Source organism: Micromys minutus (assembly GCF_963924665.1).
Source record: "Micromys minutus genome assembly, chromosome: 1".
In the NCBI taxonomy this organism is placed as follows: Eukaryota; Metazoa; Chordata; class Mammalia; order Rodentia; family Muridae; genus Micromys; species Micromys minutus.
The window spans coordinates 259,600,273-259,613,822 of record NC_137969.1 but is presented as its reverse complement, the minus strand read 5'-3'; the positions used below and the strand labels follow the sequence as shown (position 1 = coordinate 259,613,822).

Here is a 13,550-nt window from a genome sequence, read left to right as displayed (position 1 = left end):
GATAACACCTGGCAAATAGTCAGAACTCAGTTATGAAATCATACCATTAAGTTGATGCTGTTGGCATAGTTGTCCAAACATGGAGTAGTGTGTCGGGTTCCCTGTAGTCTTTCCTAATGGAGCTCCTCAGGACAGACAGATCTTCTGAGGACATACATTCCAGAGTTTAAAGGAGATGCTCAAACAATGACTGGCCTATGAGGGTGCTTGCGGCCTGACTCTGACTCTGCACTTCATTTTAAACTCAGAAATACTGGACCCCATTGGCTAGGGGCTCAAAGGACCATGAACTTGCTTGTGTTAATAAGGCCCAGCTTTAAGCAAGGGAAGCCTGTTGTAGTAAATATTAACATATGGATGTCTTATCTCTTTATCGGCCCTCACGGTCTCACTCCATGGGCACTGCTTTAGTATGGAGCCAAATGCACAGACTCTTGTCTCTTGGTCCAAGCTGCTCTCTCCTCGCAATTCCCTTCCCAAGGGGTTCACTCTGTCTGCCCTGGTTCTTCTGTTCCGGGTAGATATTAACACCCCTGCATTTTCTTCCCACTATAGCCCAACACAAACATTACTCCGTAGTCTAGTTGCTTTTTGTGGTAGGTTTATATGTTAAATTCTCAATGTACAGACCCTCTACACAATAAGATTACAACTAATGAACAAAGATACAAACTGCCCTTCTATATTAATATAAAATCCCTTAAAATATTCATATTTACTTGGTGCCAATTAAGTTCACCTGGGTCCAGGTCACCCTTCTCGAGCTCTATCTTTATTTCTCCCCCAATCTCTGCTCCTCTTCCATTTTCCTACTTTTTCCCCTGCCTACTTCTCCACTGTCCAATCATATATCACCTTAACATCAATCTATGTAGTAGACCATGGCCAAGGAAATGTCTCCTCAAGAAGAAGGTACATCATTTCTTTCCAGTTCCTAAAAGGTTAGAATGTTGCTGCCATCCTCTGGGATCCAGGGAAAGAAATCAGTTGGAATGTCTTAATCATCTCCCATGGCTGTTGGAATATATTCATTACAGCCATTTTACTGCTAGGCTCAATTCTATATGAATATAGCCTTGTAGTTAAATGCCCAACTAGGAACAGATGTGTGGATCAATCTAAGGAAGCACATTTGAACAACATGGAAAACTGGCTAGAATATATTTATGGGAACAAAGTGAGCTGGAAGTGATGTTTTAAAAAAGATTAATTTTCACCAGTCAGCAGTTGTCTTGTCTCTAAAACCACCATGCTGTCTAATTTCTGACAAGTGTGAAGACTGGAACCAATGGGAATATAATTAAGATATTTACTGAAAACACTTTGGCTTAAGACTTAGTACTGGGAAGATTTTCAAAGGGGGACTTTCAGGAGAATAAAACATTGTCAGAAGACACAATTTTTAAAATTGTGACCCCAAAGCTATAGGCCCCAAGTCATACCCCAGCAGGAGGCTGTGGTGTCTGACTTCTCAAACACTCAGTAGAGGGGTTTTTGTCTAGAACCCTCTTATCTTCAAAGCTGAAGAAAGGATGACAATGTCCCCTGTTTAGGAAGTCTGCCATCCACATAGAGGCAAAGAAATCAGCTGTAGTTTGGGAAGGTGAAAGGCGGAGTAGAGAAACATTCCATCAGTTAGTTGAGGGACCCTTTAAGATTTCCCTGTATGTTTTCTGGTTGGGTTACAGATAGTCTACTGTGGTCCTGCGGCACGGGCTTCAGGCTAGATGGAGCAGAGAGAAGCTCTTCTGCTGTTCAGCCTGAATCATCACATTTCAATTTTTCTTCCAAGGTGGAAAGCTGGCTTCTGCAACTTGAACAGACCATGAAGGAAACAGTGCGCCTGGCCATCACAGAAGCCATCACAGCCTATGAGGAGAAACCTAGAGAGTTGTGGATTTTTGATTTCCCAGCTCAGGTGGCCCTAACTGGCTCACAAATATGGTGGACCACAGATGTAGGAATTGCCTTCAGTCGGCTAGAAGAGGGCTATGAAACAGCCCTAAAGGATTTCCATAAAAAACAGGTATTTTCTTTTCTTTCCTTTTCTTTTTTAAATCTCAAATTTGACAATTAAAGGGGATTGAACAGGAAGCTTCATTTACTTATCATTTTCCATTAGCTTTCGGAGACAAATGGATACTTGTTTTTCTAATCTGAGGAAAACGGGAGGTTGTTTTCAATTTGGTAGATTCAAAGTTGGACAATGCAGATTAGAGACATTGCCAATCTCTCCCAGGGTACTGATCAACCTGTTGATATTTATGTCTTAATAAATATAAAGTGAGGACATTTAAAAATACATTAAAATGATATTCTTTCAACTTCCAGCTACTGTGGGTTGGTCCTGGAGCTGCCATGCAGATCTCTGCATTTCCACATGAGTCTCCCTCCTGCCCTCCCACTTGCCGTTTCTTGATTCTCTGAATATTTATTTCTTGAAATAGTAAATGACATTCTGTGGATATGTGTTTATATCAGATTTACTATTTTTAACCTGATTTAATCATTTGCCTATTGTTGAAGATGAAAAAGAAACATCCAGGAAGAGAAATAGAGAAGATTCTCATGAAAATCATTGATAGCATTTGGCATGTAGTCATCCAAAAGTTTCCTTCTGCCTGTCATCTGTCTGTCTGTCTGTCTGTGTATGTATGTGTAAATAGATGTTTGAAGCTATTCACTTGGAATCATATTACCTTCGTTGGTAGGAACACATATAACCATCCACATATTTTATAAGTAGCTTTGGCCTGCTACTTATAAAATATTAAAATTTTTACCTGCTTTAATGATAAGAATTCATATGCTTTATGGCTGACAACTTCTTTGGTGCACGTGTGCACGGGTAGAATTGTCAAATCGAACCATCTGGTATAACAACTACTTTTTGTGCTTGGAACACGTAGAATCTGTCTTAGCGGTTTTTTAATACGTACTGTGGTGTGTGTTCTTGACTGGGTTTTCTCACTGAAGGTTGGGCACCCTTCGCTTCCCTGATCCACCTTGCTTCTCGAAGCTGCTACTCTACACGCCATCAGCGAGTTCCTCCTTTTAATATTCCATATGCAAATAAGATGTTGATGTGAGATGTGCCTACTTTATGCCACTTAACAAAACGTCTCTAGGTTTATCACTGCTGTTTCAAATGGCAGAATCTGCTCCAGTTCCCCACTGTACATGCTGTCATTTCTTTATCCATCCACTGACAGACATGTAAATTATAGCGTATCTTAGTTGTTATGGTAACACTTCGGTGAACACGGGAGTGCAGATGTTTCTTTTGACCCATAGACTTTAGTCTTTTGTATACATAGCCAGTGGTTGGATTGCTGGATCACATGGGAGCTCTGTCGCTGGCTTGTTGAGGAGCTGTTATACTAGCTTTTATGTTACCACTAAGAATGTCCAAAGATCCCCTTTCAGCCCTTCGCTATTCTTACTTGGCAGTTTATTTTCATTGTTCTTATGTTTTCCCCAAATTTTCTCGTGCATGTGTCTTCATGTTTGTATATGCAGGTACATATGTGTATCTAATCCTATGTGCATAGAGGCCAGAGATAAACCTCAGACATCGTTTCTCAGGCACATTGTACCTTGGTGTAATGTTATCACTTGGTTTGTCTTGGAGACAGCGTCTCTTACCAGCACATAGCTCACAGATTCTGCAACACTGGCTGACCAGTGAGATGTAGGGTTCCACCTCTCTCTCTCCCACATGCTGAAATTGCAAGCAGGTGCCATGAGCTACAGACCTGGCTGTCTCATGTGGACTCTGAGGGGCAGCAAGTACTTAAACATCTGAGATATCAACCCCTGAAACAGTTCTTTAAAATAGCTCTTACACCATCCAGCCTTGTGATTTCTAGGCTTTACTGCCATGTCTTATTTCAGAGATAATTAATACGTTTACTTAGATCATTGCTGGCCAAAACCGTTGAGCCACTGTACTGCCATTTGCCTGAAGGCTCATTTCTTCAGGTTGCTATCTGGACTTGTTTTGTCTGCACTGTCTCTCTACCCTGAGGTGGGCAGATACTTTATGTGAATCTCTTTGTGTCTGTGTGTGTATGCACATCTGTCCATTCATGTGTTGTGTGTTTTCCTACTTTTTTTGGTCAAAAGCTGTGGATTCTGGTTTGGATCTGTTGTTAATAACTCAGGATATATTTCCTGGTTACCTTGGCAGGCATGATTTGAGACAATTTATTATATAGGACTTTTTTTTCTTCCCAAAGCCCCAGGTGCCTCAGGCTTTCACGAGGTTCTTTAGAGCTAGAATGTAGAGGTTGCCTAGAGCCCTCTGTTTGAATGCAAAACACTGAAGATCCTTGCCACTCAGTTCCTACCCCTGACCTTGCACAGAGAGCAGAAGATTCATAATCTAAATGTGATATTTCTGTTCCCATGTGGCAGCTGAAACCCCAGCCTGCAGATGTTGAAGTCTCTACCAGATCCTCCTTGAAGCTGCCATGTTTGTTAGCCATGGAAATATGTGTTTCTACTCTTCCCTGGAAGCATAGCTTTGTGTCCTTAGGGTAGTATTCATCTCCCTCTCCCTCTCCTTTCCTCCTTTCTCCTCCCCTGTCCTCCCCTTTCCCCTTCTCTCTCCTCCCCTCTTCCTCTCTTTCAAGCTCATCACTAACAAGGCAGTAATTAGCCTTGTGTATTTATGCTGCACAGGTTTTCTTCAGGATAGATTGGTGGAAGTAAATGTTAAGGTCAAATCCCCTGAAAGACAGTACAAATCTGTTCTTCAGTGCAGATACCAGGAAGTGTCTTCTTCCTCCCTGGAAGACAGTACAAATCTAACCCTCAATGCAGATACCAGGAAGTGTCTTCTTCCTCCCTGGAAGACAATACAAATCTAACCCTCAGTGCAGATACCAGGAAGTGTCTTCTTCCTCCCTGGAAGACAGTACAAATCTATCCCTCAGTGCAGATACCAGGAAGTGTCTTCTTCCTCCCTGGAAGACAGTACAAATCTATTCCTCAATGCAGATACCAGGAAGTGTCTTCTTCCTCCCTGGAAGACAGTACAAATCTATCCCTCAATGCAGATACCAGGAAGTGTCTTCTTCCTCCCTGGAAGACAGTACAAGTCTATCCCTCAGTGCAGATACCAGGAAGTGTCTTCTTTCTCTGTGGAAGACAGTACAAATCTATCCCTCAGTGCAGATACCAGGAAGTGTCTTCTTCCTCTCATCTCAATAAGGCCAGCTGTTTCAAAAGATTCCTGCAGCATCACTTAGCCAGCTAATGTCATCAGTTTTCTTCTCTTTTAACGGTTTTGTAAGGGTTTCCATTTTTTTCAAGACTTGTTGCATATACAGACACACAGACCTGTATGAGGTATATATGAGATATATGAGGAATATGCACATATCTATATGTTTGTTACTTGTTGTTTATACAGATATACTTATCTATATGTAGAGGGGGAGTGTGGACTGAGAGAGCACATGTAAAGATCAGAGGACAACTTGGGGGAGTTGGTTCTGTCCTTTCAGCATGTTAAGACAGGATCTCTCTTGTTTTTCCTAGTCACATGGATGCCTTCAACAGTATCCAGTTCTATAACTGAAACTAACAGGAATTGGAGAAGCGAGCGCTTGCACGCCGCTAATGCTGTGGTTTAGGTCATGAGAAGTGTGGGCATCTCTGCTACAGCTGATCGGGTGATCTTTTAAAAGTGGGTGTAACCAGGACTGCAGAGATGATTCACTCAGTGGGAAATAATGCTGCTACAATGCACCAGGGCCTGAAGTCAAGAGCACAGAGAAGCGGATCATGGTCACATCTGCCTTAAGCCACAGAGTTGTAGGGCAGAGGCAAGAGGGTCACTGGGGCTCACTGGCTGCTAGTGTAGCTCCAAAAGAGACCCTGTTTCAAGAGAATAAGGTAGGGAATAGAGAACAGAATAGTTGATATCTTCTCCTGCTGCCTGTGTGTGTACTTAGCACACATGCACATCACATACACACCACACCGCATGTCACACACACTGTGGATATAACCACCTGCTGTGGTTAATTTTCAATTAGAATTACTCTTATAATAATGGCAGAAGCTTTTAAAGAATGAACTTCTGAACTTTAAAAGAGCTTGGTTTTAAAACTGGAGGTCCTTACTGTTGCACGACCATCCATGATGCTTAGGGGTTCTAGCTGCTTCCCCCACTTCCTCCTTTCCATCTTGTTATTCCCCATAGCTGCAGCTGTTGCAGGACTATTGATAAAACCTCAGTGCACCTTGAACCTGAATTTCTCTAATGTCTGAAGACGTTGAACAATGGGTTCGTGTTTATTAGTATTCTGTCTTAGGTTGTGGTGTCACTAAGTATTTTAAGCATTTGGGTGGCATGCCCTTTGCCTGGTAACTCCAAGAGTTCTTATTTATTGGGGATATAAATCCTTTGTTGGAAAATGAATGAATTACACACTTTCTCTGCTACCAGTTATGCTGTTAGCCCCACAAATTGCATGTGTTAATGGGTGTTGTTATGAATAGAATCTTGGGATTTTTTAACAACGTACCACATTTTCCTCTTGTGGCTAGTACACCTTTGTGTCATAGATAAATTCTTGTTCACCTAAGTCATCAAAGTATTTATCTCTCAAGATGCATGATGGTTCTCGCGGTCTTGTTTAGAACTATGGCCCATTCATCTTTGCTTGAATTAGATTCCCACCTTGACCTAAAGAAAAAGTCAGTTTGCTCTCTCATGCTTTCTGTGTCTGTGTCTGTCTCTCTATGTCTCTGTCTCTGTCTCTCTCTCTCTCTCTCTCTCTCTGTGTGTGTGTGTGTGTGTGTAAGAGAGAGAGAGAGAGAGAGAGAGAGAGAGAGAGAGAGAGAGAGAGAGAGAGATTTTCTATCTTGTTTTTATTTTTCTGTTTCTATGACAAACCACAGTCTTAATTACTGTAACATTATAATCAGCCTTGAAGTCAAATTTCATATCTCTTTTGTTTTCCCTTCAAAATTGTTTACACTATTATAAAGTTTTAAAATATATTATTGCCTCTGTGTTTATTCTTAGAGGAATATTTTATCCTAATTAATTTTTTACTAGACTAACCATGGTAAGTAGAAAATTTAGGATAACAGTTCTTATAACAGAGGAACACATCACCTCCCCACCCAGTTAGATGATCTCTGTTTCCTCTCTGCAGTGTCTTTGCAGCTTATTGTATAGTAGTCATGCATTTCTTACTACATTTATGTTATTTGTGATATTTCAACTCTATATTATACACTAATATATTTTTTAACTTCACCTTCAGTGTTTTTGACTAACCATAGAACCGCATTGGATGAAAAAAAATATTTACTTTGCATCTTAGGAGTTTACAAGCTTTGCTCTACATGTAGTACTTTGTAGTTTGTGAACTATAACTATACAGGGTCTGCTGTGTATATGAACACGTCCAACTTAAGCAATGACAATTTCATATCTTCTCTTCTCTTCTCTTTTCTTGAGCTAATTGCATTGGCTAGAACCATTAGTATAGTGCTGAAGTACCTAGACTTCCTTGATTTATGAACAATTCAGCTAAAAGCTCTTTCATGTGTCTCTATTAAGTCTGAACTAATTTGTTTTGAAGACATCCTTTGTTATGTAGCTCTTTCTGGATAAAGGGAAACAAATGCTTAGTCACCCCATGTAAAAACAGTTTAGCCAGTTCTAGCTTGGTGAGCCGATGGGGGTTACCAGGTACATGAGGGTACTTTTAAGAGCATGGGTGACTCTCAAGCAGCTGTCTCACCTCAGGGTGAGTGACAACTCTCAAACTCCTGTCCTTCTAATAGGTACCGTCACCAGAGTCTCCTCTTCCTTGCCAGTATTAGCTTCTCATATGTGCTGGCTGGTTTTGTGTCAACCTGACACAAGCTGGAGTTATCACAGAGAAAGGAGTCTCAGTTGAGGAAATGCCTCCATGAGTTCCAACTGTAAGGCATTTTCTCAACTAGTGATCAAGGGAGGAGGGCCCAGCCCATTGTGGGTGGTGCCATCCCTGGGCTGGTAGACCTGGGTTCTATAAGAAAGCAGGCTGACCAAACCATGGGAAGCAAGCCAGTAAGTGACATCCCTCCAGGGCTTCTTCATCAGCTTCTGCTTCCTGACCTGCTTGGGTGCCAGTACTGACTTCCTCTGGTGATGAACAGCAATGTGGAAGTGTAAGCTGAATAAACCCTTTTCTCCACAACTTGCTTCTTGGTTATGATGTTTTGTGCAGGAATAGAAATCCCGACTAAGACATCATGTAACCAGAGGGAGACTGTGTGGATCTTATAACTTCCTGGGCTTGATTAATCTTGTATTTTGTTAACTTCTTATTGAGCCTAAAGGTGTTTGTTTTCCTGTTGTGAGAGAATGTTTCCATTCAGAGGAGCCAAAACAGCCCCACAAAAGAGAAATCTCTTTACCAGGTACAGAAAAAATTTTCCCATGACTACAGGTATGGAATTTCTTATCTTAAAAAGGCATTGAAACTTTTCTGATCCTCAGAGATGACCATTTGATTTATCTTCTGATTTATTACTGTGAATTTTATATCTTTATGTTAAAGATTCAGCTTGGGTCCTTATAATGTGCTAAGCATGCCTTCTAGAGTGAGCAACACCCACAATCCTGTAGAAAAATTTAACTGTTAATTCATTCTTTTATTCTTGTATTATTAACTTTAGTTGGTTGTATTGTACTACCCTTATAAAAATTGTCTCTGTTAACATTTAGTAATGAATTCTATCTTTGTTTTTCATCATAATTTGCCAATGGTTATTTAAATGTTTTGTTTTTGAGAATTTATATATATATATACAATGAGATACAATATCTCCCCCATTGCCCACCAAATTCTCCAATTTTCTCAACATGTCTCCTCCCAAACCTCATGTCCAGACTTCCCATTCGTGCTTGTAGCCATCCACTGTAGTGTGGGCATGAGGTCACTCCCTCAAATCAAAATGATACCCTCCTCCTACCTCCAGCATCTATCCACTGCCAGTAGTTCCTCAGATGAGGTGGGTCCTTAAGATAAATACCCATCCATGCCAGATGTTAACAGACTTAACCCTGTATTGGTAACTGCTATGACTTCATTATTGCAATGGTGATGTCATGTCTTGTGTAGGTAACTGTAGCAGCTATGATTTCATTATTGCAATGGTGGTGTCATGTCTTGTGTAGGTAACTGTAGCAGCTATGATTTCATTATTGCAATGGTGGTGTCATGTCTTGTGTAGGTAACTGTAGCAGCTATGATTTCATTATTGCAATGGTGATATCATGTCTTGTGTAGATAACTGTAGCAGCTGTGAGTTCTTTATTGTAATAGAGATGTCATGTCTTGTGTAGATAACTTTAGCAGCTATGACTTCATTATTGCTTCCTGTGGCATGAACATAGCCTTTCTAGGTGGCCAACCTCTAACTTCACTAGTACATAAATCTTCATCCTTTAGGTCTTAGTACAAATGTTCTTTTCTCCAAAATGCCTTTCCGATCCCTGTATTAGTCAAGGCCCTATTTCTGTGTGCTGTGGGATTACTGTTTATGAACCTGCTTTCCTTCTTGGCATTTGGGCTTGTGAATGGACTCTTTTATGTGTCCTCTTTTATGAGTGAGTGGACTGGGAAGTTCTGGTGCATTGTGTATTCACGTTCTCAGTTCTTTCCTTCCTACAGCTCTTGTTTTCTGAGCCCATCTTTGTATTGGTCAGTGTGATATGTGGGGGAGCACAATACAAAGTGAGACTCATGTGGGCCTGGAGCCCTTAGAGCTCATGGCTAATGAAGAGGAAAGAAAGGAAGCACCAAGAGCTGACAGACGGCCGCCAATCCAGTTCTATTACGTTCTATAAAATGGGATTCTATGCAGTGTTTGCCAGGAAAGGCCGAGAAGACAATATAGTGGAGAAAGCCAACCTGAGAAGGTAAACAACCACAAGAAGTCTCAGGGAAGATGAGCCTTGGTATACGGAGGCACAGCTGTGTCTTTGAAGCGGCCATGACAGGGAACACAGAGGAGTGCAGTGTGGCTGGAGCAGAGGAAAGGAAGGGCGTGAGCAAGCACTCTCCTTTGCAGGCAGCATGGCTTCTGCACTTAGACTATTTCCTACTGCCAAATAGTCTCCATTCTCACGGTCTTAGAGCCAGGACACAGTATGAAAACAGCTACTTGGGGCAACTGTCCTTGACCCGGTAGAAAGCCAGACAGCACTCCTGAGGCAGGGGCAAGAATAAGCATGCATTTATGAGAAGATGTGTTATTTTAAAAAGCTTCCATAGGCTATTTTCTATGTCATCCACCCATAAACATGGATGTAATTACAGTGTGACCATTCTGTAATTGCTACCTGGAGCCACTTCCCAAATTCTAGACATTTTATGACTGTTGTTATGGTTACAGAATCTCATTACTTCTGAGAGGATATTACTGGGGAAATCTTAATCTCAAGGGACTGTGAGTGCAACACACAGTGCTGTGCACATAACTCTGGGGAGGCGCTATCTTCATCATCTTGCCTTTGACTGAACTTCTGTGAGAAATGAGTCAATAATGTAGAAATCACAGGTTACCTGGAGGCTTAGACAACTAAGTGCATGAGAAACACTAGGAATTATAAATGTGCTTAGGTCTAGAGGCATAAGGTATGTTACTGTCGTAAACATGCTTAGGTCTAGAGGTATAAGGTATGTTACCTTATGTAAACAGGTTAGACAAATTCTGCCAATGGTGTAACACCTAGCTCTGTGGATTTCCAAATAAGGAAATATCTAGCATCAAATACCTCTTTTCTATCCAGCATATGCACACACACACACACACACACACACACACACACACACACACACACGCACACTGGTTACATACATACACTCTATGTTTAAGTTTTCAGTAAAGATCTTTACAGACCTTTACAATTGTTTTCTGTGCTGCGAGCCTCTATCTGTCCCACTCACTCACTCGACAGCTCTTCAGTGGCTCAGGGAACAAAGTGCTGACTAAGCAGACAATGTCCTTGCCTTCCTGGAGGTTGACATCTAGGAAGCGATGCATTCTGAGCGTATCATGCACAAAAGAATGGCCACATCTGCTCTTGGTGAAATTGAAGGTTTGTTGTAGGATAATAAGTAGGTGAGTGAGTATAGTCACTGGTATTCATTCTCTGACATCCTCAGGGTATCAGACTCTGTCTCATGTGGGTGGAGCCTCATCCCCGAAAACTGAATGTGATGAGCATATTTTCACGCTACCGGTTGGTAAATTTGAGTCTGTGCAGGTGTTTAGCTCATGTTTGAGTCAGAATACTTGGGTCTTTTTTTGTTTTGTTTTGACTTATTTTTGTTTTGTTTTGCTGATGTGTAGAAATTACAGTATTGGGGTGTTAACTCTTTATCAGATACACGGTTTCCAAATCTTTTCTCCAATTCCTCACGTTGTGTTTTTTTCTTCTTCATTGTTCCCCTGCTGTACAGAGACTTTTCACTTTGATGTGGTCCCACTTTTTCTTCCTTTCCTTAATCATGGTTTTGGTTTCAAACCTTGAGACTTGTTGTCAAGAGTCATTTGAGAGCCACCCTCATGTCTGCTTCTAGTGGTCCATGTGGAAAGTTTCAATTCAGTACACACTGAAACCGGTGTAAGTGGAGGCCCAGTTTAACTTCTGTTCTACATTGTGAGGATGGATCTTGTGTTCCCCAGGATGGCCTTGAACTCACGGTTCCTGGGGGTGACCTAGAACTGTTCCTTCTGCCACAGCCTCCCAAGTACCAAGATCACAGGCACGGTCTCACAACTGCCTCCAGTGGCCCTGTGCCATTTGTCAAAGATGCTATTTTTTTCTCCAAGCATACTTTTGTTCCTGTATTGAAAAGTAGCTGGAAATCTCAGTTCCATTCTGTTAATTACCGAAGTCTTGTGATATAATTTGAGTCAGACATATGGGTCCCTCTTCTCTCCCTTCTTGCTTAAGATTGCGTTAGCTATTCAAGGTCATTTGTGATTTCTTAAACATTTCAAGTTTTTTTTAATATTATTTCTGAAGGTAATATTGGGGTGCTGATATAGATTTAATTTATAAGCTTTTTAAGTAATTTGAATATTTAAGAAATAGAAGTTATTTCAGCTTACAAGTCTGGAATACATTTACACATACTTGTGTCTTAAAATTTACTTCACTAATGCTTTGTAGTTCTTGGCAATCAAAAAAAATTTTTTTTTTACTTCCTTAGCTATTTCTACAAAGGAAATAAAATTGTTTTAATGGATTATTTGCATTCTACATTTTACTGCAGCTTTATTCACAACAGCCAATATACATAAATGACTTTATTTTGTTGATAGATGAAAAGATCATACATATAGATACACATAAGCAGAGAGTATTAAAAAATAGAAACTCACGCCACTTAAAATAGTACAGGCAAAAGAAGTGCTTAGTGGCAGGAACCGGATATGGATGTCTCCTCAGAGGCTCTGCCAGAGCCATACAGATACAGCTGAGGATGCTCACAGCTAACCATCAGACTGAACATGGGGACCCCAATGAAGGAGCTAGAGAAAGGACTGAAGGAGCTTTCAACCCCATGGGAAGAACAACAGTATCAACTAACCAAATCCACCACAGCTCCCAGGAACTAAAACACCAACAAATGAGCACACATGGAGAGACCCATGGCTCCAGGTGCATATGCAGCAGAGGACAGCATTGTCTGGCATCAGTTGGAGAAGAGGCCTTTGGTCCAGTGAAGGCTCATTTTTCCAGTGTCGGGGAAATGCCAAGGTGCTGAGTCGAGAGGGTGGTTGGGAGAGGGAGCACCTTCATGGAAAGAAGTGGAGAGGGGAGGGAGATGGGAAGGGGATGGGAGGGGGAGGATAACACTTGAAATGTAAATACAGAGAATATCCAATAAATAATTTTTTAAAAAAGAGAGTATGGGCAACCGTGAAGTATACCACATCCAGTGAAATGCAGCAGGCACAGAGATGCATAGGAATTATGTCACAAACATGAAGAACCCTTAAAAAGCCAATAATTGGTATGACGAATACATCCTGAAGCTCTTATAAGCTAAAACTGGCACTGTCGTTGGTATCAGCGGATTGTACCTTTGAGATGTGCCAAGAGGGCAGATCTCGGGTCATCCTCCCAAACCGCAGTAAGCAGCCGCTGTGAGGAGAACAGCTGATCAGCGGTAGAAATCAAGCTGCAGTACACACAGACCAAACTACTAAGGTGTGCAGTCTGTAATTTCTTATTTGTCCGTCTTCTCTCAGTCTGTGTAGGCTGGTGAGCTCAGTGGGTAGGGATGTGTGCCACCAGGGCTGATACATATTTTGGTACCTAATTTACATATTATATTTTATTTTAACAATACTAACAAATGAACCCAGGGCCACATACCTGTTAGGAAAGTACTCTACCACTGCCCTGTATCCCCCAGCCTCCTTTTGTGTTTGAGGCTGTTGCTCAGGCTAGACTGAACTGACTCTATAGCCCAGGCTTTCCCTGAACTATGCTCTTCCTGTCAGCCTTCTGATGAAGT

General features: G+C 41.3%; 1 protein-coding gene across 1 annotated transcript in view; it reads left to right on the top strand.

Annotated features, from left to right (window-relative positions):
* DNAH11 (dynein axonemal heavy chain 11) overlaps positions 1-13,550 on the top strand; it is a gene marked incomplete at both ends in the record, with an annotated part of 271,279 nt that overhangs the window by 87,896 nt on the left and 169,833 nt on the right. Inside the window, one exon of the mRNA XM_080921133.1 lies at positions 1,793-2,026. Coding sequence (XP_080777259.1) covers positions 1,793-2,026 — 234 coding nt within the window. The remainder of the gene's footprint in view (positions 1-1,792; positions 2,027-13,550) is intronic.